The sequence below is a fragment of the Theobroma cacao genome, chromosome 8, assembly GCF_053813885.1.
Source record: "Theobroma cacao isolate CCN51 chromosome 8, ASM5381388v1, whole genome shotgun sequence".
In the NCBI taxonomy this organism is placed as follows: Eukaryota; Viridiplantae; Streptophyta; class Magnoliopsida; order Malvales; family Malvaceae; genus Theobroma; species Theobroma cacao.
Genome location: NC_142646.1, coordinates 29,056,940 through 29,084,403, shown reverse-complemented (window position 1 = coordinate 29,084,403; position 27,464 = coordinate 29,056,940). Strand labels below are relative to the sequence as shown.

The window sequence follows — 27,464 nt, the reverse complement described above, 5'->3', positions numbered from 1 at the left end:
TAATATGCAACTTTATTAATTATTTATGGATAATTAACTAATATTCAATTGATTGATATTAGATATTATTCTGATATAACTTAATTGAATAATTAATAAAAATGTTTGAGATAAGATAAATTTAAATTTAATTTGTTTAAATTTAAATTATCTATCCATTGTATTTAAATTTAATTTATTTAAATTTAAATAAGGATTAATTATATTTAAATTTAATTTGTTTAAATTTAAACATAATATCCTACCTCTATATCCCTAATACGTCTATAAATAGTGAATAGATGTACTAGTTTCAACACACAACAAAAGAGTGAATGCGAGTTCTTTTGTAAGTCAAAAAAACCAAAAAAACTCTTTTCTCCTTCTTTCTTTCTCTTCATTCTTGAGGCACCATCAAAAGTCAGAGGATTTTGGAACGTGTAATTCCTTGTGGAGGACTCTAGTAGCCGCTCCATAACAACGAGAGTGAATAAATTGTTGTGTGCACGAAGGAGGATTTGTAAGGCAAGCTTCTTCGATCAGAAAATGAGTGGTATATTCTGTTGAAAAGGTAAGCCCACATCCCAACAGTGGTATCAGAGCAGGTTTTGACTTGCTTTCATCCTATTAATTTGTGTATATTTTGAAAGCTTGTTTTGATTATGATTACCGATACTGATTAATTTTGAAACTGATATGAAAAGGAGTAGGCTTTAATCCAGTGCAAACAGGTGCATTGGTCTACGGCCACGTGGTGCCTCATGAATGACAACAAAAAAAAATGAAAAAAAAATACAACTAGCAGGATTTGAATCTGCACTGAGAAAGTCATTAAGACTTTAAAAATATCCTTTTAGCACTACACCAAGGAAGCATCTTTGAGATAAGAGTGCGATAAATAATAAAGACCTAAAGGATCCAGATACTGTCATAAAGGGCCTCATGTGGTAGCCACATGACACCAAATGATACATTTTTCTTAATTTCATTTTTGCCTCATGAGTTTCTATTTTTACAGAATGACCACAAAATTTTTTTTTGGTAAATTTAAAAAAAATTCAGAATATTATTTATGCTTTTAGCATGTTACTATTTTATTAAATTCACATGCATTATAAATATAGTTAATTAATATGTTAATTAACCACATTTTTTTCTTATATGTTGTATATTAGAAATTATTTTTCTTCCAAAACATATATATGAATTTAGCAAATATTTGTTAATTCAATTATTTTTCATATGTTGTAAAATGCTATGTACCATATAAATATATTTTGTATGATTTTACTTATTTGTTAGGTAAAATTTATAAAAGATGTAATTATTTTACTTATTTGTTAGGTGAAATTTATAAAATGCATGATGTAATTATTTTACTTATTTATTAGGTAAAATTTATAAAATGCATGGTGTAATTATTTTACTTATTTGTTAGGTAAAATTTATAATATGCATGGTGTAATTATTTTACTTATTTGTTAGGTAAAATTTATAAAATGCATGGTGTAATTATTTTACTTATTTGTTAGGTAAAATTTATAAAATGCATGGTGTAATTATTTTACCTATATATATATATATATATGAATTTAGCAAATGTTTGTTAATTCAATTATTTTACATATGTTTTAAAATGCTATGTACCATATAAATATATTTTGTATGATTTTACTTATTTGTTAGGTAAAATTTATAAAATGCATGATGTAATTATTTTACTTATTTGTTAGGTAAAATTTATAAAATGCATGGTGCAATTATTTTACTTATTTGTTAGGTAAAATTTATAAAATGCATGGTGCAATTATTTTACTTATTTGTTAGGTAAAATTTTTAAAATGCATGGTGCAATTATTTTACTTATTTGTTAGGTAAAATTTTTAAAATGCATGGTGCAATTATTTTACTTATTTGTTAGGTAAAATTTATAAAATGCATGATGTAATCATTTTACTCATTTGTTAGGTAAAATTTATAAAATGCATGGTAAAATTATTTTACTTATTTGTTAGGTAAAATTTATAAAATGCATGGTATAATTATTTTACTTATTTGTTAGGTAAAATTTATAAAATGCATGGTATAATTATTTCACTTATTTGTTAGGTAAAATTTATAAAATGCATGGTATAATTATTTTACTTATTTGTTAAGTAAACTTCTATGCAAAAAGACAGCACGGTGATTGTTTATCTCAGTAGTTTTGTCACAGGAGACTGGGTTTTAAGAAAGATCATTTGTGACTATTCCAGCCTTTCCTAGAAATTACTGCTGAGGTAAAGTGCTTTGTCGAGGAGACTATTATAGTCTTTCTTGGAAGCATTTGAAAATATGGTCTACTTAATGCTATTTTTGTATGTATAATATTTTTTTTTTGGATATGGGCACTTATAAATATCATAAGGGTTCCTTAGTAGAACCCATTATATTATGTGGTACGTAGGAGTTGTTCCTATGCTTAAGGATAGTGAGAGTTATTCTCATAATCCAAGGTTAAATTAAATTAGACATTTTAATTTATGTTTATACTATTGGTGATGATTACTAGCATGCATGCGAAATTTTCGAACTAGTAATATAGGTAGAAATTAAATATGTCTAATCTTAATTGATCAGAAAATTAGATATGTGCCTAATTAAATCTTATACAATGATGTTGTGATATGGCTTCAAAACAAATTATTGCGGATTTGACCAAAATTGCCAAACTTGATGGCAAAAACTATGATATCTAGCATAAGAAGATTCAGTATCTTCTCAATGAGCAAGAGTTGCTCGATCATCTGACTAAAGAGATAAACCCACCTGAAGCTAGAAACACAGCCCAGCATCGTCGTGACCAAAAGGCCTATGACACTTAGTATAAGAGAGATCGTAGTGCACGTTTTACCATGATAAGTTGCATGCATGATGATCTCATTGTGGAGTTTGAGAACTTCCTAACTGCCAAACAATTGTGGGAACAACTAAAGTTCAAATATGGTGGAACCACAATTACGAGGCTTCGTGCCTTGACACTAAGGTTCAATCAATATGTGATGGACTCCAAGCACACTATGGCTGAACACTTAAGGGCTATGTCAACCATGATAAGAGAGATGAAAGCAGCTGGTTATGATCTTATAGATGAACAACAGGTCTTAGTTGTCATTAGGCCATTCCTTGAGTCCTCTTGGGAACATGTTAACCTTGTATTAACACATAATGAAGGGACAAAGACTTTTGATGATATTTCTCCCCATTTAGAGTTTGAGGCAGAGCGTAGAGAAGCTATTCGCAACATTGCCCTAATAGCTCAAGTTGGAAATCGCAAAGGGTATGTTCCTTAGTGAAAAAGACAACAAAAGAATGGAATGACAAGAAATCTAAGGCCCAAAAGTGATGGAGTCACCAAGCGCCAAAAAGGCAAGCATGGTGGGAAAAAAGATAAGTCCAAGTTGAAATGCTTTAATTGTGGTAAAAAGGGACATTTTGCTCAAGAATGCACTGAGCCTAAGAAGGTTCGTCCTTTAAACCGTTTTAGAACTTATGTATGTTCTCATGTGTTTATAGCTCATTCTTTCCTTGGTTGGATTGTAGATACAAGAGCAACCAAGCACATAACTTGTAACCATACAGGATATGTAGATTACCATCGTTTACCAATGGGTAAACACTTTGTCATGATGGGGAACGAAGAACAAGAAGAGGTCCTAGAAGTAAGAACTTACCAACTCACAATGCACAATGGGCGAAAATGGCTCCTACATGATGTGCTTTATACTCCGTCCATACGATGTAATCTACTTTCAGTTTTAGCATTGATGGGTTGAGGATTTAATTTTACCTTCGAGAATTATAGTTTGTCTATTTTTCTTGAAAACACATTGTTTAGTCATGGTTATTTTAAAGATGGTTTGATTATGTTAAATTTGGATTCTAGTAATGATGTTGTTTTTGTTTCAAATTCTTCTTCTGTGAAATGGCATGCTCGATTAGGACATATTGGGCAAAATAGAATGTCCAGATTGGCTAGAGAAAGGTTATTGGGCTTAATCACCAAAGTTAAACTTCCTATATGTGAGCTATGTCTTGTTGGTAAGTCCAACAGAAAGCCTTTTGGGAAGGCTAAAAGGGCCACCCATCTTTTAGAACTTATTCATTCAGACATTTGTGGGCCTATGAATGTAAAAGCACACAATGACGCATCCTATTTCATTACATTCATAGATGATTACTCACGATATGGATCCATATTTCTGTTGCCTCACCGTTCTGAAGCTTTGAATTGTTTTAAACGCTTTATGGCAAAGGTTGAGAATTGAAAAGAAAGGAAACTTAAGGTTTTTCACACTAATAGAGGTCGTGAATATCTATTTGATCAGTTCAAAGAATTATGTGAGGAAAAGGGAATACGTCAACAATTAACGATACTTGGAACTCCGCAACAAAATGGTATTGCAGAGAGAAGGAATCATACCTTGTTAAACATGGTTAAGTCAATGATGGCACAAGCCAACCTTCCAATAAGTTTTTAGGGGGATGCCTTTTTGACCGCAACATACATCCTCAATCGTGTGCCCTCAAAATCTGTTCCCACAACTCTATTGAGTTATAGAATGAAAGTAAGCCCAATTTGGAAGGCTTACGTCCTTGGGGATCAACCGGGTACGTACATCACTCATCCCATAAGTATGGAAAACTTGGTCCTAAAACTAATAAGTGTGTATTTATTATATATTCAGAACATTCTAAGGGTTATGTGATGTATGGAGAATACCCTGATGGAGGGCTAATTGAGATGGAATCTCGTGATGTTGATTTTCTAAAAGATGACTTCCCAACCATAGGTGAGGTTAAAGAAAACCTTGAGCTTTATGAGATGGAAGAGCATCAAGAAAATGTATCCCAACATGAGGAAATGAATGTGGAAACACATTCAATCCAAGAGACTGTTGAGGTTAGTGGGAATACACCATTTAAGCTCCACCAAGATTCACAGTTACGAAGAAGTGAACGTAGGCAAATACCCTATAAACGATTCGAGATAGAAGGTCAGTCTTTCTTAAGTATTCTTGTGGATGTTGATGAACCATCTTCCTATGAAGAAGCTTTAAACTCACCATCATCAGACAAGTGGCTTACTACTATGGAAGATGAAATGAAATCCATGACTGAAAACCAAGTATGGGAGTTAGTTGACCTTCCACTTGGGCACAAAGCAATCAGAAACAAATGGGTTCTGAAAGTAAAGCATAAAGCGGATGGATCAATTGAAAAATATAAGGCTCGTTTAGTGGCAAAAGGCTATACCCAAATAGAGGGTGTGGATTATGAAGAGACGTTTTCTTTTGTGGTAAGATTTACGTCAATTTGCCTTATCTTGGCTACAGTGGCACATCTAGATTTGGAATTATTCCAAATGGATGTGAAAATTGCATTTCTTAATGGAGAAATCAATGAAGAGATTTACATGAATCAACCAATTGGTTTTCAAGCCAAGGGAAAAGAACACAAGGTGTGTTGCTTGAAACGTTCTATCTATGGCTTGAAACAATCATCCTGACAATGGTATCTTCGTTTTCATCAAGCCATCATTTCCATAAGGTTTGTGATGATTGAAGAGAACCATTGTGTATATGTAAAGGGATTAGGGAATAAGTTCCTTATTCTTTCATTATATGTGGATGATATCTTATTAGCCAGGAATGACATGGAGTTAATTGTCACCACTCAAAAGTGGTTGTCCTCCACTTTCGAGATGAAAGACATGGGACAAGCTTAATACATCCTTGGGGTTAAGATATCGAGAAATCGTTTTAAAAAGTTTTCGAGTTTGTCTCAAGAAAATTACATTCAAAGGGTTTTAGAACGATTCCGTATGCAAAACTCCAAGCCTATAGACACTCCAATGGAGAAATGTTTATATCTCAGCATGGAACAATGTCCTAAAACCAAAGAAGAAAAGAAACAAAATGCAAACGTACCATATGCAAGTGTTGTTGGAAGTATGATGTACGCTATGATGTGTACTCAACCAGACATATCCTTTGCGGTTGGTATAATTAGTAGGTACCAAAGTAATCCTAGGATTGCCCACTGGGCTGTAGTCAAAAGGATACTACAGTATCTAAAAGGAACCACTAATTTGGCTTTGTGCTATCAAGGTGGAAATCTAAAATTAGTCGGATATAATGATGCTGATCACGTCGGTGATAAAGATGATCGAAAGTCTACTTTAGGATATGCTTTTATACTTGGAGGCGAAGCTATTTCCTGGAGTAGTAAGAAGCAGCTTTGTACTGCTTTATATACTATGGAACCAGAGTATGTAGCATGTTGTGCTGCAGTACAAGAAATGGTTTGGTTAAGGAGATTCTTACAAAGCTTGAACATTACTAAGCATCTTAGTGAAGCTATTGTACTTTAATGTGACAACATAGCTGCCATAGCTTATACAAAAGATCCTAAGTATCATGGAAAAACCAAACACATTGATACTCGCTATCATTAAATTCATGACATCATTGCATAAGGTCTTGTTGTGTTGAAGTACATTTCCACAACTGATATATTAGCAAACCCATTCACTAAACCTATTGCTCGAAATACTTTCCAAAAGCATATTAGAGGTTTAGGATTATTACGCATTTGATATCCATGTACTATTGTTTCTGAACAATTAATAAATTAAGTCTATTTTGAATCATTTGATGAAATGTTGTTAATTAATTAGGGCACATATCTAAGGTAATTACTGTCACCTAGCTTTATAGATTATTCCTCTCACACTGGATAATTGCCCTAACGCTTCGGTAGTGTGTGGGATGAAACTTAAACGATCATAAAATACCAAGGGTTTTGTGATCTCCTTGTCACATGAGTTGTGAGCAAGGATCTTAGCAATGTCACCTTGATTTAGAGTCAGATTGAGGCTCTTAAGAGTCAAACATGGAGATTATTCATATTCCATGGAGCCAGTGATAGCCGAATTTGAATCTTAGGGGATTCAAGTCAATCCTTTTGTAGGGATTGGACTGAGATTTGTATGGTGGTTTTGACGTGACAAACCTTAAATAAAAGATCCACCATAACATACGTTTCATATTGAATGTGCTATTAGTCGACCGATGGAAGGGAGTGATTGAATAGATCCCTGCTTCATCACTGTGTGAGCACTAAAGACTTATGTAGTCCAAATTTTATACCCTTTGGACTTAGATCTATGATATGAAGTTGAGATTTGGTATTGCTACTTTAGCATGATTTCCAAGGCTCAAAAATGATATGATTTAGCGGAGCATGACTAGGAAAGTAGTCAGATCTCAATGGATTGACATGAGTATCCAAGGAAAAGTCATTATAAAAAACATGGTCTATAACTCATTACTTGGGCTGCTATAAAAAACATTGGTTGTTAGATATAACTATGAGTTTAGAAACATAAAGAGATTCTGCATAACTCTTACATGTATGAGGGATTAGAGATGCAAAATCTTGTGTGATTAAAATGACTTGGGGTATGACGAGAACTCGAGCGATGTTATGTTAGTAAGAAGGTAACATAATATCTCACTGCTCCCGATACCTTTATTTTCTCGTTGGTCACACGTTCCATTTTCCCTATATGATGATGAATGGAGAATGAGTTGAATTGAGAAAGGTATAAGTTGATGCCAATGTGTACGAGTAGGAGATGTTGCACTTAAATGTGGTGCGTACACATAGCATGCAACTTTATTAATTATTTGTGGATAATTAATTAATATTCAATTGATTAATATTAGATATTGTTATGATATAACTTAATTGAATAATTAATAATAAATGTTTGAGATATGATAACTTTAAATTTAATTTGTTTAAATTTAAATTATCTATCCATTGTATTTAAATTTAATTTGTTTAAATTTAAACATAATATCGTATCTCTATATCCTTAATATGTTTATAAATAGTGAATAGACGTACTAGTTTCAAAGCACAACAAAAGAGTGAATGCGAGTTCTTCTGTAAGTCAGAAAAACAAAAAAAAATCTGTTCTCCTTCTTTCTTTCTCTTCATTCTTGAGGCACCATTAAAGGTCAAAGGGTTTTAGAACGTGTAATTCTTTGTGGAGGACTCTAGTAGCTGCTCCATAATAACGAGAGTGAAAAAATTGTTATGTGCACGAAGGAAGATTTGTAAGGCAAGCTTCTTCGATCAGAAAAGAGGTGGTATATTCTGTTGAAAAGGTAAGCCCACATCCTAACAGTCACAATGTTGAAAGATAAAATTATATTCAAATATAATTTTTTTTATCAAATCAAATTGATTCGAGTTTACATTTAAATAAATCAAATCGAAAGATTCGTTTCACCATTGCATAAAAAACAAATCATTTAAAATTTGATTTAATTTAATTATTTCATTACATTTGGATGCAAGATACGTAACTAAATTATATACTCAACTAAATTTATTTTTGTCAGTAGTTGGTATATTAAAATGGACACTTGTCATTAATTTTTTCTTTTTCTTTTCCATTAATGTCATATAACAAAATTGATTTGATGTTCTTTATGCAAAGTGACAAAATTTATCTATATCGTCTATGTCACATGACAATCCTATCTCAACTAACACAAAGCGTTAATAGTATTGATTCACGTGATATTTTTCAACCAAATAAGGACTAAATTGATTCTAAAACAAAAGGTAAAAACTCATGCATTAACCACTGAAACTTAACAAATGTTCGAATGCGATTCAAAATAAAACTTAAAATGAATCAACTGAGTGTAGTAAGAAGACAATTAAGACTTATTAAATGAGAAAATCAATTAAGATGAGGATTTATTTTATATTTTACCTAGAATTTATAATACAAACTTGAAAACAAATCCAAGTATAATGTTCAAAAATTTTGCTTGATTTATTAATAACATATCTGTCAAACCCTGTTCTATAAAATAATTATGATGTCATTTACATGCCCAATAGAATGGTTGCATATTTAGGAAGTTTGAGAAATCGTTAAAAGACGATATTGCCCCTATTGGTATTATTAAGTCGATTAAGTCTCGAATTAGTTCAAATATGAATTTTAAGGTGAAATTAAGAGCTTCACAATCCATGGATGACTCAAAATGGTAATTCGGAGTTTGAGGATCAATTTGAAGTTAAATCGAAATTTTTACTATCCAATGGCAAATGATCATTTGTCACTTGGGGACAAAATGAGAATTTTAAAAAAGATTTTTTTGGCCCATTTGACTTATTGGAGTATGATTTGAGTATTGGAATATGATTTGAGGTTTAGAAGTGAAAATTTTTAATTTCGGTATAATTTGGAGTAAATGGGTAAAATGATAATTTTGCCACCCAAGGGTAAAATTGTAATTTTCCACCACCAGAACATTTGTCCAGCACATGGTTTTCCTTTATCCTCATTTTTGACCTTTGACTAATCATGTGGTGGAGATAAAAGGTTTAAAATTTTTAAAGTTTTAAAAATGGACCAATGGAAAAATGCCATGTGTCAAGCTTAGGATATTTTATTATTTAACTTAAAAATCAGCATAAATCAGCCCATTACTCTCCAAATATTCGGCCAAGCAAGGAAGAGAGGGAAAGAAAGGAAGAACAAATCCTAGGTGAGGAATTTCAAGAGAAAAAGTGTGGAAAATCAAGGAAAACAAGTGAAAAAGGTAGGATTTTTCAACTTAAGCTTGAAATCTATTTTCCTTAAGCATTTCTCCTTATTTTTCATGCTTAAATTACATGTTTTCATGATGAATTGATGGCTGATCAAAATGGGTTAGGAGAGAGAAAGATGTTGGATTGAATTGATTTTAAGATATGTTAGTGTTTTTAGTTAGTTTAGCATATTTAGAAGCAAAACAACAAGAAAGGAATCCATTTTTCCTATGAATCTTCATGGCTGAATCTTCCTTGATATGTGTGAGAGATGGATTGTTATTATTTCAAGAGAAATGGTTTAGAAAATGATGAATAATGGTCAGAAAAATTAAGTAGGAAAGAAATCACGGTGTTAGTGCACTGTAATGGCTGAATTTTTTCATGAAGAAATGGGAAGGTTTTGATGCTGAAATTGGTATTATTTGAATAATGTTTGGTGAATTGAGGTATTAGAAAAGAAATGGAGTAATTTGGGATTAAATTGGACACGTTAGTAATTTAATCGGGTAATAGGTCGAATTAGGTCAGCACCGCATTTAAGCGGTAGTCGAATAAGTTGCATATCATATCATGCATATACACCGAGCCTGAATTGATTTATAATGGTCAAGCATTAATGTGGTGAGTTATGTATTGTACATTATGGATAGGTGGTGAGCAAATTACACTGGTAAAAGTACAGAGATTGTGCTTGAAGACTGGGATTAGGAGTACATCGACTCCTAGAATAGTGAGTGAACTTATTATCGTCTTAATTATAGAGTAGTTTTATACAATTGTATGATTTTATGAAAAATGGGTTTAAATGGTAAATTTCTATGTTTTAGGAGAAATTGTGAGTTTATAAAATGATTTTATAGATTTTCTGAAAAATTGAATACTGGTTTTGAAAATAGAGTGATTGGAGACTGCCTGCTTGTGTTATAAATCGTGTTTTAAATTATATGGCTTATAGTAATATGTGAGCATGAATGGCAAAGTCGGTGTTTGTATCAAAATAATATATACTATGTATTCAGCCTTGATAAGTTAGATTGTGATAAATTGCCATGTCATGTAGAAAAAGATTTTATAAATTAGGTGGTAGATAAAATAATTCATAATCCCTGTAGTGGAGGTTCTGTGGACCAGCTTAAGAGAGGGGGCACAGAATCAAATATACCTTACCTCAATCGGAGAGCCGTGTGGAAGGTATCTCTGAAGGTCAAGATTTAAGTGCACTTCACGTGGACCACCGCGTGAGAGTGAGACTCAGCCAACGCCAAGGCATGGCTAAAATTTCATATGTAAAGACATTTAACAGCCTTGGTGGTCTCGGTCAGATGCCTAGGCCAAGGCATCCCCGGGAATGATTTTGGCAAGAGCCAAGTTTTGTGAGATATATAAGCCATGTTGATTAATTGAGTAAATTGAATATTCACGTTATGAAATATATATTGGAAAAGAATATTTTAATTCATCTCAATTTACTCGACTTTAGATGGTTTAGATGGTATCTGTTTATTCACTGGGATTTTATAATCTCACCACCCTCAATTTTTCACATTTTAGGCTCGGAATAGCAGGTAGATAGTCGATTGCATCAAGGACTTCAGTTAACCTTACATCTACAAAATTGTAGGTGCACAGACTCGCACCTTATTGGTTAGTTGGGGGCCTACGTGTCACTGTAAAAGAAATTTTATACTTCAGTTATCTGCTTTAAAGTACGTATTAATATATTTAGCTTTTACACTACAGAAATTAAATTATGAATTTATCTATAATATTGTTTTTTATTTAAAAAATAGAATATTTTATTAAATATTATTATTTTATTCAAATAATTATAACTTCATTTCAAATAATTATTTAGACATCTAAATTTACTTTTAATTATGAAACATGTGTTTCTCACCCACACACCATGTTTTTGGCAGGTTTCGGTATTTTTGAAGAAAAATGACGAAAATGCCCCTATGAGCCAAAAAATAATATTATATTTGGAAACGACTTATGATTTTCTTGAAACATGAGATTTAATAACTGTCGCTCATCGGGGAGATGCGAAAGCTGATACAAAAGCCTTGCGAGGTTTCAATTGGTATTCGGGGTGAAAAATGTTTGTCGAGGCTTCGCGACGATTATCACAGGCTCGAGGGGAGTACCGGGTAGTGATAATTCGATTGGTATCAGAGCATTTGGTTTTAAAGATCAGAGATTTTGGTTTTAAAAATAAAAGTTTTTTGTTTTAAAGTTGTTTTAAGAAATCCACACTGACACTGCATGGCCCCTAGTTAAGTTAAGTTAAGTTAGGTTAAGTCAGGTTATATTGAATAGGATGCATTTGCATATAGAACTTGAGGTTGCCTAAGATTGTGTTATTTATCTTTATAGATCACTATGCCTCCTAGATGCGAATGCCCATCTGTTACTAGATCAGCAGGGAGAGGAATGGGTCGTCCTCAACCTCGTCAGTAAGAGGCAGTAGATGAGGGATCAGCTGCATCCACGTATCGAGCAACACCTGTTGCTGAACAGACAGAGAGTTCTCCACATCCACCTCCTTCGCCACCTATTGGTAGTCCTGCCATACCTCTTGAGATGGCACAAGCATTGGCAGCCTTCTTTACCGCAATGGCTGGTCAAGCTCAGACTGGTCAAGCTCCACCTATAGTGCCTCCAGCTACTCCTTCAGTTTCGCTAGTACAGGATGTATCTATTTCTAAGAAGCTGAAGGAGGCTGGGCAACTTGGTTGCATGTCTTTCATGGGTGAGTTGGATGCCACTGTGGCAAAGGACTGCATTAACCAGGTTTCAAAGACTCTCTCTGACATGAGATTAGATGACGATATGAAGCTAATGGTGGCTACTAGATTATTAGAGAAGAGGGCTCGTACCTGGTGGAATAATTGTAACAACTTTACAATTCTCTTGCAAAGCCTTTATGTTCCATAGGCTTCATCCAATTAGTACTTAATAACTCCTTATTATTGCACTAGCATGAAGGAAAACCTATATCACATATAATTATGCGATTAAATATGTATTAAATGACAATATATATATTTTTTAACCAATCCAATTGGCTCAAGGGCATATACCAATAATCTCCCACTTGCACTTGAGTCAATTGCTAACGTATCCAATATCAAACTCTTTCACATAGCAATTGTGTCTCTGTTGGGACAACTCAAATTGTAATATTCGAGAATATGTTAATTTATATGTTTGACAATCTCTATTGCCATAATCGAAATACTAATTTAGATCACAATGAGACCTTGATTCCATTATTATGGCTTTTGTTGTTACTTTAACAACTCAGAATCATTTATTGATTCATTTAACTAATGATCCAAATATCTCTTCTTTTGTAGCCTAAACAAAAAATTTGTATCCGATTATAGATATAATCATGCAATTATCTCTTGTTTTGGAACCAGTCCAATATAACTACTGAATCATGACTTTATATCACTTTTAACATATAGGATTCTCTCTATGTTAAACTCTTTTAACATGTAATCCTAAATTCTTTTGTTGAATCCCATTTTAGGCTCTAACTCTTTAGTCCCATTTTGTTTTTCTTAGACTGGTAAATGTATCTTATACACCTTTAATGAGTAATTTATCTTACTCCCACTAACCTTATGATGCGCACAAAATATGTTTATCTTATTCAATGTATTCAACTATTTTGAATTTATTATATTGAATAGAGATTATTATCCAATCATTCATATTGGATTATTTAGTAAACTCATTTTACATGAGTGGTGCATCAATATGCATCCTACTAATGATTTGAATTTAATGGATTCATCTCATGAATTGTGCATCTTTATGCATCCCATTAAATCAATTTTTGTGCATAGATCTTATCTATTAGATTTCATAAGTTCATAACTTTTGACTTTTAAAGTGTCATTAGCTCCCACTATTTCTATCATCTATAGAAATCTTGCCAAGTAAACTTATTTACTTTCCTTTGGGGTGTTATATCCATAACTTTTATGTATACTTACATGTCATTGGTTATGGGATGAAATCCTCTCAAAGGTTAGTTTATGTGATTAATTGGGTTTGGAATGCTTTGTAATTCATCTCTTCTGAATTCAATACGATAATCAATTGCTATTTAGTTCTAAGCAATCTTAATTTAGATCCAAGATTTCATTAAGATTGCTCCTAAACTAAATATGTTCATAATCCTATCATGAAGTCATTGAGATATGACTCAATTTTATCTAAGTCAACTCATTAACTTCCTTTTGATTCATAATCAAAAGAAAAATAATATTACAATAATCTTATCATTATGACTTACTATTGATTATCATAAATGCAAGGTTATACTTTAAAAATAAATAATTTAGAACAATTCCAAAATAAAATGAGACGTAATGTAAATATATATATAAGCTAAGCATTTCATGCTAGCAAAATATAAATCTATGTTTCCTAAACATAAAATAAATATTTAGCCATAGGTCCAAAACCCAAAAACATCTCATCTTGACAATCATGTCATGAAAACATTGAATGTTCTAAAATTATTTATTCCTCCACAATCTAATCTAGGTTGACAAGCTTGATCACCGTCAACTAAGGTTGTCCCCTTCATGATCCTATTCTTCACTGCTCCTTGTCATTAGTTCCTTCAATATGTCATACATATTTAAACCATTAATAAAGAGTAAGGTATCATATACCAAGTAGTGAAAAATAAATCATCATATGATTCATACCTGATGTGGAAGCTTCCTTTTGTTTCTTCCCTTTGATAGATTCAAGATAATCCTTGCAATTGTGCCTCCAATGCCCTAGTTTACGACAAAAATGGCATTTGTCATTGTCCTTGTCCTTCTTCACTCCTCCAGTACGCTTTATACCTTTTGAAGTTGATGCCTTTTCATCCTTGGCTTTCTTAAAAAAAAAATTTTTCTTATTTTTATCTTTCTTAGAAGAGACAAGATGAACTAAAGGCTTCTCATTCGCAATGGTGTTCTCAGCCTAGTTTAGCATATTCAATAAGCCTGAAAGGGTTACCTCAATCTTATCCATGTTGAAGTTCAACACAAACGGTGAATAGCTCTCTGGTAGCGAAGAAAGTATAAGGTCTATGCTCAAATCATGACCCATAACCCAACCTAACTACTCAAGTCGAGTGATATGTCCTATCATTTTAAGCACATGAAGCCTTATTGGGCTTCCCTCAAGCATCTTACATCGGAACAATTCCCTTGAAATGTCAAATCTCTCTGTGCAACTTTCCTTATCGATCATTTCTCTAAGGTTTAGGATAATATCTTGAGCATTCATAGCTTCATGTTGCTTTTGAAGATTTGGAGCCATAGAAGCTAACATCACACATGTGGCTTGATCGAGATCATCCATATAAACTCTATAGGCCTCATTTTCCTCATTTGTAGCATCATCGTTAGGTGCCTCAGGAATAGGACCATCTAGGACATAAGCCTTTTTCTCTTGTTTCAAGACAATCTTGATATTGCGAAACCAGTCAATGAAATTTGGCCTGTCAACTTGTTTGCATCAAGTATGCTTCTAAGTGAAAACTATTCACCATGATAGATTTATATCCTATATAAATCAACATATATGATTATTAGTCATTAATGCAAATTATATAATCATAAAGACAAGGTTTTAGAATCTTATATGATTATTCTCAATATTTTATCAAAATAATAGCCCTCCTCTACTATTTCGAGAAATGTAACCTTTAAACTTCTTATTGAGTTAGGACCATTTTTATCCCACCATGACCTTGAGTGACTCAACAAGCCATAATGAAACTAATTAGGTAGATAACTTAGCTTATAAATTGTATCTTATACAACTCCTATATCAATTAGGTGACAACTCTTTGTCTAAATATATCATATATATTTTGCCTAACTATGCCTCTAATACTATGCAGTCATGTGTGACACATCCAAACAATATGGTACTAGTTGAGTAAGACCCACCAATAACTCAAACGTACTTGTGTAAAAGTTTGGCCTTGAGTGACTCAACAAGCCTCCAATTAAAAGAGCAGCCTGGTTATCCTTTTATATGGTGGAAAGTAACTTTTTGACTCAATATATTAATGAGGGATTTTTATTTATTAATTCATTAATTATTAAGATCTCATTGATTTGGCATTGTTGACATACATAGCATTTATCGCGTTTCATATATATATATATATATATATATTGAAAATAAATCTATCTCATGCCAACTACTAGGATGATTATGGACTTTACTAATTCTAATTTCCTCAAGCCATTAAGGAAATTAGTTGGTCAAATTCCTAAGGGATTTACACAAACATCATCTTCAAGCTTTGCTTGTAATCTCCTTGAATCTCCATGGCACCTTTGGATCTCCATCTTCAAATTACAAAAATTTTTCTATCTAACCATAGTTTTACGCTTTGATGTAACTAATTACATTTTATAATCAAAAAATCTCGAATTACATTCGAGGGGAGTTAGGTGAGAAAAGAATTTTACAACCCAGAGAAAATAGAGATAAGGCAAGGTGCGCAGACCCTATTTTAAACTAAATACCAAAAGAAATAAATTTAACCATCCATGACCTAATCTTCTAAGGGTTAAGTCCATAATCATCCTCATGTTTTATAATCATAATCAAAAGCATAGAAATAAATGCAAGCTCAATATCACTTGGTGATCTTGTGTGTTATTTGAGAAAAGCACCAATTAATTCACTTAAAGTGCAAGACTCAAATCATTTGATATTGTTTTATTTCAATTTAGTGTTTAAGAAATTCCCAATTTCAAAACACTTAAAGTGAACCTTTTACTTCTTATTTCTTAGTAGAAATTCATTGAAATAAAACTTTCCATTTTAATTCTTTCCATAATTAAAACTCCTCTTAATTTTGGAAACCATTTTATTTTAGGTAAACTTTCTAAAATATATCTAAGACAACATTTAAATTTATAACATTTAGAACGTGGATTAGTTTCCTAAATTGTATGTTGTTTAAGTTACCTAAATGGTGACTTAACAAATTTTGGAAACTTCTAGTCAAACCAAAATTTTGAGAAAAGTTCAATGCTATCACATAACTTTAGGAATTTCTTTTAAAGTAGGAAACTTTTTACTATGAATTTCCCAAATCAAAATACTATCCTTAATTTTAAAAACTTTTAAAGTAGGAAACAATTTCCTATTTTTTTATGAATCACCAAAAATTAAAATTCTATCCCTAATTTTAGGAATTGCTTTTAAAGTAGGAAACAATTTCCTATTTTTTATGAATCACCCAAAATTAAAATATATGATATTTAAGTGCTCTTAAAACTCCATAAATCATGAGTCAAACTCATGAAAAAGTTGCTGAAAATTTCCAGCAAGTGTGTTTAACAATTAAATACAAAATTCATGAAAAATTAAGCCACCAAAACTGATCATAACTGTCCAAAATTTTCTACATTGAATCTTTGTTGTTTTGGAACTCGAAAACATGATTTTTATGAACCGTTTTCATACTAAATCAAGTCTATTTGAAACATGCAGCAATTTAATTTGATAAAACTAATTTTTAACAATTAAAAACTGCTCAAAACACTTACTCAATGTTAGTAAAAATAATTGGTACATTAGTTCCCAAAACACCTCAAAACTATTTAGTTTTAACTTGGCTTCGCAAGTCTTTTAATCTATTCATTAATTCTTCAACTAAATATGATTTTAAACCTTTTAAAACATGTTTTAATAAATTAATTACACGCTGTCCAGATTTGAATTAAAATAGAAAAACAAATTTTTAAGAAAGCCTTTAAAATTGATATATACCAAATCAATGTACAAATCAATCCTATTGATTATCACCAAAAATCAAGCATACTTATTACATGAAAAACATCAAACAAAGGCTCTGATATCACTGCTGGGATTCGACCTCATACTCAAACATGAAAATAATCAATAATTAAAATAGTAACGTAGTGAAAAAATAAAATAATATTTAATTAGAGAAACAGTCGAATCTTACAGGATCAATGTTTGTGTTTTTCATGTAACTTTTAAATTAATAATGAACACTCATAAGTTTAAGAGTTACATACCTTACTCTGGATATCGTAATCAATAGCCATTTAAATCCAAATCTTTGCTTCTTCACCTTTAGGATTTGTCAAATCTTTAGCCAACCAAGTGTTTGGCCTCTAACAGTAATCCACACAGTGACTGAATAAGACCTTCTCAAAGGTAGGATTTTTTACTTGTGTTAGCAAGTATTGTTTCTAAAACAAAAGATAAAAAATTCTTGTTAAATCTTATTTTTGTCAGATAAAGAAAACTATTTTTTTCTTTTCTTATTTTATGAAATAGCTGAGAATTGGTTTTTCTTCTTTTTTTTTTAGGCTTCAAGTTCTAGTTTGCTAATATTTTATATTTATATAGCCAAACTAGTTTGTAACCTAAATACAACAGTTGTATTTTAATTTACTTAAGTCTTTGAAAACTTAATTAATTTCCTACTTTATTTTGGTCTTTTTCAATTAAATCCAACTTAATTAATTATCCTTATTTAATCTCAATCAGGTCACTTAATATCTGTAACCCATTAGGCTTCTAACATGTTGGCAATAAATATAAATCATAATAAAATATCAATTTGATAATTAATTTATATTTATAGATCATGAGCGGCATCTAGCAATACATCTGACCACTCAAATGTTAAAAAGTCAATTAAAGAATTTGACAAAGCCCTTCACTGATAAGTCTCTCAGTGCAATACGATCCTTTCATCAAATATCCTGGATATGTCATTAAGCATGGCACAATGTCTACTTATAACAATCCATATTAGTTCCCATAATTCATGACTAACTTTATGAATTTAGAAAACTAACTTTCCTCAAATTCATCATGCTTTGGCCAAAGACTTTATACAAGTTAATCAAGAATTGAAAACAAGTGAAATACATCCTCTCATATCACTTGGGGTGATGAATCCTCTCTTAACCACTCATTCACCTTCGTATGCTTCATGGTATACCCAAAAGCACCCTATTTAGGCATCTTGTTGCTTGCAAACCCGTAGAGGTGAAATCAAAGTATGTTATTCCCCATACAAGATGACCTGATGTCTCAAGTCCAAAGACTAGTTGCACGACTATCACATGAGAATATTTTCTATAGACACTTGAGTGAAATACCCGATGGAGTTCTCATAGCGGGTCATGTTTAGTGAACTTGTTCTTTAACAAGCACCTACACGTTATCCTCAAGTATCCCATATACTTTAATCGATGAGATCAATTGCTTACTTATCAAGTAAGGAGGCTTAACATGTACCAGTCTTTGAGCATTGTCAATGCCCTGTCTTGACAATACAATGACTATGAACAAATTTAAGAACATGGATTTGATGCATAGTGATCTCATAATTGTAACAACTTTACATTTCTCTTGCAAGGCCCTTATGTTCCATGGGCTTCATCAAATTAGTACTTAATAGCTCCTTATTATTGCACTGACATGAAGGAAAACCTCTATCACATATAATTATGCGATTAAATATGCATTAAATGACAATATATATATATATATATATATATATATTTCTTTACCAATCTAATTGGCTTAAGGGCATATACCAACACTACTATCCAATCATGCTGCATAACATCATAGCGAGTGGGACATTGCCATGGAATGGAATTCCCCCTTTACTCAGAAGCAATAGGATGAGGCCTCAGATTTGCACTGATCAACTTCCAACAGCAAAAACCTTGACACCCAAGATTTGTCTTGAGCATGTTGAATCTGATCTCTGGTTCTGTTTCAATCCTGTCTGAATATATTTCTTTTCTTTTAACCCCATGGTGGAACCATGGAAGTTAGTCTTTAAATGTCTAACGATGTGTGTAACAAACAAATTCTCCCCAAGGGCTGTCTGGTATGGATGAGCAGGTGACACAGCCTTCTGCCCTTTGATTCATGGCTTACAAGGTGTTAAGATTGAAAAAGAAAGAGAAACAGGACGAGATGATTGAAAACAATAGATTTGAAGTGAAATTCACTTTTGATATTACATGTTTGCATTTATTTAATAATACCAAAGTCACTCATATCATGTTCATCACTCCACTATTACTCTTTTGCACAAACAAAAATGAATGGTAAACAAAAAGTTTTAAAGAGTTAATTACTGTAAAAAAAAAAAAAGGAAGGAAAGCAAACAAAAGGTAAAGTTGTTAATATACAAACAACAAATCACTTGTGCTTCACAAATTGGTGAGTGAAAGATCAAGTGATTTATCAGGATGACTAAGCTATTCCCCAATAATTCAAGTTGTGAGGTCAATTCATTGATGTTTGGTGAGCCTGATTTATTAAGAAAGTTATGGTTGTGAGATCAATTCATTGATGTTTGGTGAGCCTGATTTATTAAGAAAGTTATGGTTAATCGGTTTAAAAAGTTTAAAGATTCATTCATGACATTGAATATTTCAATAGTTTATTTTGTAATTGCTCTCAATTTAAATAAAACTTTCTCTTTGGGTGAAAGAGTGATCAATAAGCACATGAGAAAATTTGCTTAGGAAATATATTCAAGATTGTACAACTCAACTACAACCCTATCTTGAAATAAGTAAGGGGACAACATAAATATCAAAGTGGTCACTATATTCATATATCAATGTTGAAATGACCAATTCTAATTTTGCATGTGAAAAATAAGTGAAGCCATTCCATCAATTTTCATTAATATTTTTTCAAGACTTTTTGGTGAAACATGCTGTGCCATTAACATAAGCATTGAGACCTTTCCTTTTTCTTGTTTTTCAAAAAAAAAATTTATGCATTTTTTATTTTTGTCTTTTTGTTATTGTGGTACCAAAGAAATTGAAATGAGTGCGCAAAATGACAACTTGGCAACCAAACATTAAAGACGAAGTAGCCCATATTCAATTATTGCTGAAGAAAAATTGAGGTTGAGGTGGATTAGACTGGGGACCATTTTTTGATGGACAAGTTAATTAAGAAAGATGTACATGCAAAACTTGATAAATATCTTCTTCTTCTTTTTTATCAAAAAGATATCCGTCATATTTAGGTTTATATTAATATTCTTGAGTTACTATCATGTATTGAAATTTTATATTTTAATATTAAATAATATATGTACAAAATTTTAAAATTAATTATAGATAACATGTCTGAAAATAAAAAGAGAATCAAGTAATTTTAGTATCGTTTTTGTCTAAAAGCCTAAATCATAAATATTACAACCCATAAAAAATAGTTTTTCATGTTTCATTTCAAAAGAAAATAAATAAATAGAAGTTTTCTGAAATTGACTAAGATAAAACTTATAAAAAGAGTAATATATCGTATCGTACCGAATGATGCATATTACATTTTGTGCTATATATTTTTAATATTTAATTAAATATGATATAATATATTAATTGATATTGTTTTTTTATTATTATTGTAAGATATGGTAATTGACATGTAATAAATAAGTGATGTGATCACTTCGACGAAATTTTCAAGTGATATGAGAAAGATGCTGCAGATAAAATCACTGGCGTCATACAAAAGGATTGACGCAATAGCTCTATCATCCTTCTTATCACCCACACTAACAGAGAATAAGTTCTAACTTGATCTTCTTCCCATGGTATAAACAAAAGACTTGGAGAAATACAAGAAGGCGGCCAATCCTGCTGCGCTTAGCCCAGCAAGTAACCAGTAAAAGTAGTCGAGATGTGCTTGATTCAGATTACTAGCAAACCAGCTTTCTCCACCATCTCCACCAGTTGCTTTGTCAATGACAGAAACCAGAAAGCTGCTTAAAAAGCTCCCTACACCAAGGACACTCAGATAAAGGGAGAGCCCAACACTCTTCAGTTCATTCGGAACTTGATCATAGAAAAACTCCTGAAGACCAACAATGGTCAACACATCAGCAAGACCAAACAAGAGGTATTGAGGAACCAACCACCACACACTCATTGGAATCGTCACATCTGGTGTGTCAACTAGTCCATATTCCTGTGCAGTTTTGAGCCTTTTCATCTCGACTAAAGCTGCAATTACCATTGAAAAAGCAGACAAGAACATCCCGGTACCAATTCTCCGAAGCATTGTGATGCCTGTTGGTTTCTGGGTTAAGGTTCTTGTAATAGGAACAAAAACGCGATCATAAAGGGGTATGAAGATAATGATAGAGACAGCGGTAAATAATTGAAGGGAAGCAGCTGGAATAGTCAAGCCTTGAGCAAGTTTTCTGTCCATTGTAGCTCCTTGCTTTGTGAAGAAAGTAGAGGCTTGAGCAAATACTATAGCATACACCAGGCATGTGGTCCATATTGGAATTAGCCTTAACAAACCCTTGGCTTCTTCAACATTTTCGTTGAGACTGCAACCTTTCCAATCTTCACTCGAGCCATCTTGAGCAAGCAATGCTTTGTTAAGAAACCTTCCACACATACAGATATAAAGCTATGTTAGAAGAGTTTTTATCCAGTAATGCAGTCAAGAGCTCATTTCATAAATGTCATCCGCCCTTGAATAAATAAATCCCTTCCCACCCTCACGTCCCCTTCCTTAACCCCCATTCCTCCTCTCAGAAAAACTCAAAGGAAATCCACAACAAATCTTGAATTTTCTACTGCTTTGGGGAATATGGATGCTTAATTGTGAGGAGAGTCATTTTCTTGAAACTCAAGTATTAATGATCACAGCAAATGATAATTCAACTTTTATTATAGGAAAATGACATCCACAAATGCCAAAATTTAGACATATTCAGATTAGAATATGCATCTCATATGACTAATGCATTTCAGATACATATGGTGAATAAGGATATATTCATTTGTTTTCCACAGGATGTCAGAACATTTGAAATCAAACTTACAGATGTTTTAAAAATTCATTCTTATGGATGGCCAAAAACAATGGAATACCATTTCTCTTTCTGTTTTACACTCACACATACGCATGCATGCAAGTATGCACATCCTGTGTGTGTTTCTAAGTGCAAAGTGGGAATGCTTACTTGAATTGCTCTGAACATTGCTGAGGTAGGGGTTGAAGAACTTCCTCTTCTGCGACTGTCACTGAAAGAGCATTACGTCTATTCTTAACAGCAAAAAAAAACACCTGACCAATTCTTCTGAAGGGATTTTCCTTGTTCACATTGACGCTATACCTGTATGTCTTTGCTCCAAGCAAGAAAACCACTAGGGCGACCAACATTAATATGCAGAGAATTCCGAATCCAAGAGCCCAACTAAGGTTGTCCTGGATGTACACAATGATCACAAGTGACAGAAGTACACCTGTGGATAAGGTAAAATACCACCAATTGAAGAATGAGCTTCTAGCTATGCTTTCCTTTGGGTCATTTCCATCAAATTGATCAGCTCCAAAAGCCTGAACACAAGGCTTGTGCCCACCCTGTCCAATTGCTACTAGATACAGAGAGAAGATGAATGAGAACACTAGGAGCTGTGGAGTAGAACATGATGTGATATTGTTGGTGTTTTGGCAATCCAAATTACTGAGGGAAGTTAGCATAGCTGATAGAGTCAATAAGCCTAGCCCCTGTGATCAATTGCAAGCCAAGCACAGGTCAGCCCTGAAGAACTCAACAAGCATTTAACCTGAATCCTAATAAAGACATAGCATTTGTTATTTGGGAAGAATGCCTCCTGTCACTTCAATTATGGTAAATGGACAAACAATACTAAAACCAGTGTAAAGCAGATCCTAAAACATTCTTTCACATTTGTGACTTGACAGTTTTCATTAAAAATCAATTTTATTATATGTTTATTAGTATACATCATTTATTGTTTTCACATATATTATATGTTAATAGATATTTATTTATTTATAGCATATATGATATGATTATAAATTGTTTAATAACATTGTAAAAAAATTTTGTTAATAGTTGATTAACTATTAAATGAAAAGTTATACTTCTTTTCCTGTTTGCCAAAATTGTTTTAGATTAAATGTGATAAAATGTTTAAAGCCTTTGCTTGTTATGTCTATATAAAAGAACATTAAATATTTTAACTCCGGCATTTGATAATAACCTTTGAACAAACAAATAGGTGTAGTGTATGAGATACATACATTGAACAAGACCTAATTAAAAAAGGACCTTATAAGCTTGTCATTGTTAATAATTAAAATGAGCTCCATACATTTGTTAATGGATCAAATACACTAACCCCCTCAAGTTTTCATCATAATTACATGTGTGTCAATTAGTTTTCACAATGAACACTCCATTCCAAAAAAATATTTTTGTTGGACGCATAAGTCTTGTTGTCAATCAATTGTTAATATTTTCATTAGTTTGATAATGTAACAATAGTTTTAGGATAATTTTATCTTTCATTAATTTTAAAATTACTACTATATAAACTATATTTTTCTTTTTAAAATTTTTTTTAGAAATAAAATCCTCTCAACCGACCACCCGCAACTAGCAATGCTCTCCAATAGATTTGGTGCTCACATTTGTTCTCCTCTAAGGAGCGCATCAAGGAAGCATTAGATCTGGTGCTTCTCGAGAGAACCTGAGATTTAAGGTGCGTGACTAGATCTCATGCTCACTTAGGGAGATTCGGTCAGATCTGGCATTCTGCAGTCATATCTGATTGTAAAGTGGTCAATCGATAATCGATCTAAGAGAAAGGAAAAAAGTGGAAAAAGAAGTGCATTTTAGACATTTCACGGTTAAGCATTAATGTCATTTATACATTTGGAGCGGAGTATCCATTTTAAATGGATCCACGTGTAATTATGGTCAAAAGTTGAGGTATCAATGTATTTTACTCTTTATACTTGAAAAGTTAATATACCTTATTTGGTATCTATATGACTTTAATGTTACCAATAGGTGATGCAGAAGATATTTAAGTGATTTTCATAAGATTATTAAACTCAAGAAATCCAATCAGTCTATTTTAAAAAAGTGTTTCAGAATTATATTATTTATATTAATATTATATATAAATTTTTTTGAAAAAAACTAAAATCTAGCCATTATAAAAATCATGAATTGGTATTACATAGGTTGAATTTGAGAGTAAAAGTTATTTATCCAAAAAACTCATGAGGAACATGGTATAGTGAAAAGACCGATCAGTAAAAGTGTAATGAAAGAGACTTCATTGATTATTGTTTTTTCTACAGATGTCAGTTGCAATGTGGTGTTGAATATTATTGTAATTAGTGGGTAATTAGGATTTTTTTAATTATTGATTAGTAAATATTTTTTACAAAATGATCTAACCAACTAAAAATACTTTGGTATGTTTATCTTAATAATAAAAAATACTTTTAAGTAAACTAACAAAATTTAAAAACTATACTTATATATGAAAAATTATCTAAAAGAATCTGTCTATTGGAATAAAAAATATTCTTTGAACAATTCTCAACCATAGAAATTTCATGAAAATTTGTAATGATATTTTCTCAAAAAAAAATGCGAGAATGATATATAATTTAACACATCCCATTAAAAAGTTTAAAGAATTCAAAAAAATTATTCATATATAAAGATTAATTTTTCAAACAATGATAAAAAAGTACAAAACAATTTATACAAAATATAGAAAAATGCCACTAAAGTAGATATTTACACAATATATAAATAATTTTATATATGATTAAAGTGATACCTATGAAAGAAAATTGAAAATGAAACAGAAAATATAATGCCCTAAGCAAATGGAAAATAAAATATGAATAAAGCGAAATAAAATAAAATAAAATAAATAAAAAAGAGAAAATGGACTAACCAGAGCGTAGATTAGTGAAGAAATTATGATAGTGCGGTAGCGGCCAAGGTAAGCATCGGCGACAAATGCCCCTAAAAGTGGCAGCAAAGTGGCTGTGCCGGACCACGCGTTGACGTTCTCAGCTGCGGTGGCGGTGGACTGGCCGAGCGGCCCTGTCAAATACGTTATGAGGTTGGAGCTTATCCCGAAGCAAGCAAACCTCTCCGCCACTTCCACCGCTGTTTTGGGTTTCAAAAGAAAAACCTTAAGCTTTGTTGTCATATGAAAATTTGACCTTGTTGTTCTACTTTGCATGGGTTATTAATATTACCTATGATGAAAGAGGCGGATCTCCATCCCCCAGAGGTGGATCTTCGGGCTGGACAACCTTTGCAGTCAACTGAGCCATTGACGACGGTTTCTTCTAACAGTGGGTCTTGGGTGTTGCAGGTGGTAGAGACAATGGCCATATTTCTGATTCCCTTGCTTTACTTAAAACAATTTAATCACTCCCATCTCTCCAACTTCTGGGACGAGTACAACCACTTTTGTCCCTAAACCCTTCTTCTCCTAGCTTTTTACGCCATCGTTTGGAACTTTGCTTTCTTAAAATACTCTCCCCTTTTCTTTGGAATTTTACAACTTTTCTAAAAGTGAACTCTATATGAACCTTGAGTTGGAAGGAAGATTTACAAGATGAACTGAAAAATGAGGATGTCTCTCTGCTTTACTTCCTCTTCTCAAACAGAGCAGTTACTTTGTTGTGAATGTGTACTATTTTGAGTTTCTTAGAGCTTTAATAATAAGTGTGCATGATTAATTATAGTTATAATACATACAAAAATCTTTGTATTATTGAATAAAATTTAAATAATCATTATATGTTCACATGAAAAGTGAAAATATTATGTGGTCATTTAAGCTTTTTCCGTATCAATTTGTTGTTCATTATAAAATGTCAACATCAATTTATCGTTCAGATGTTACACACGAATTGACTTTTTAAGACTGTGTATATTGCTGAGTCACGACTTTTGCTTTTCAGTTTTTGAGCTGTTGGGAACACGAGCTACGATGTTCCTTTCAGTACCGTAAGGCTCCTGTCGGTTGACGAGGATGCGTGAATGATGCAAAGAGCAACAGTGTACGTTGTCCACTCTCCGTATAGTTCTTGTCAATCTTATAGATGTAAAATGAGCGATTGGTGGTACTGCTACGTGGGTGAGGTTTATGAATTCTTAATGTTGTCGATGTTATGGTTGAGCTGTTGATTGCTAAGCTGAACTGAACTACCCATTTTATAAACAAAAGACTTGGCAAAATACAAGAAAGCAGCCAATCCGGTTGCATTGATCCCTGCCAGCGACTAGTAGAAGTAATCAAAGATGAGCTTGATTAAGATTACCAGAACCAGCTCTTTCCTTCTCTGCTGGTTATTTTATGAATGATACATACGAGTATGCTGCTGGTTATTTTATGGTGACACACTCATCGGGATTGTCACATTCGGGGTGTCCACTAGCCCACATTCTTGTGCAAACTAAAGCTGGAACTACCATGGAAAAACACAGAAAAGAAGGCTAGTTCCGATTCTTTCAAGTAATGTGATGCCTGAAGGTTTATGGGTTCAAATTCTTGCTATAGGAACAAAAGCCATCGGTAATTTTTCTGTTTAATATATATAGCTCCTTGTTCAATGGAGGTTTTTGGAAGATCCAGATTTCTACCTTGGACCTGCGAGATGTCCCTTCTTCCAGGGTGGGAAAACGAGCAATTGATCATTTTGAAAGCACATTTAATCCCTTTGAGCATTGTAAAAATTCATTGCAAAATGGCTCCTGTCGAGGATCATTCCATTGTTGTGCATGAATAAAAGTTGGTGCAGAGCTTTTAAAGACAATTAGTCTGCAATAAAAACACCATATATGCAAGCGGCAGCATTGTTCATGAATAAAGAGGCATTCATTTTGTAAGAGCAGGTGCAGAGCTCCTACTTCTAGGAATGAACTTATATAATCTAAAAAAGTTCGATTA

General features: G+C 32.4%; 2 protein-coding genes across 2 annotated transcripts; one reads left to right on the top strand and one right to left on the bottom strand.

Moving 5' to 3' along the window:
• Positions 1 to 5,896: 5,896 nt before the first annotated feature.
• LOC148761317 (secreted RxLR effector protein 161-like) lies at positions 5,897 to 6,391 on the top strand. The gene has a single exon (XM_088809288.1). It carries the CDS (start codon positions 5,897 to 5,899, stop codon positions 6,389 to 6,391), a length of 495 nt encoding a protein of 164 aa, XP_088665414.1.
• Positions 6,392 to 21,149: 14,758 nt separating this feature from the next.
• Positions 21,150 to 26,229, bottom strand: LOC18593034 (protein NRT1/ PTR FAMILY 5.10-like). The gene is made up of 4 exons (XM_018126278.2): positions 25,762 to 26,229; positions 25,452 to 25,669; positions 22,685 to 23,232; positions 21,150 to 22,102 (listed from the first exon to the last, which is right to left on the bottom strand). Exons 1-4 carry the CDS (start codon positions 25,898 to 25,900, stop codon positions 21,280 to 21,282), a joined length of 1,728 nt encoding a protein of 575 aa, XP_017981767.2. The 5' UTR covers positions 25,901 to 26,229; the 3' UTR covers positions 21,150 to 21,279.
• Positions 26,230 to 27,464: the final 1,235 nt, after the last annotated feature.

What these genes read in the sequence shown, in the direction of transcription:
- LOC148761317 (XM_088809288.1), top strand. Translation starts at nt 5,897, where the DNA reads ATGGAACAATGTCCTAAAACCAAAGAAGAAAAGAAACAAAATGCAAAC.
- LOC18593034 (XM_018126278.2), bottom strand. Translation starts at nt 25,900, where the DNA reads ATGGCCATTGTCTCTACCACCTGCAACACCCAAGACCCACTGTTAGAA. An exon ending in ATCCGCCTCTTTCATCATAG is followed by an intron (nt 25,670 to 25,761) that starts GTAATATTAATA and finishes AACCCAAAACAG; the next exon opens with CGGTGGAAGTGGCGGAGAGG. An exon ending in CAATGTTCAGAGCAATTCAA is followed by an intron (nt 22,103 to 22,684) that starts GTAAGCATTCCC and finishes TATGTGTGGAAG; the next exon opens with GTTTCTTAACAAAGCATTGC.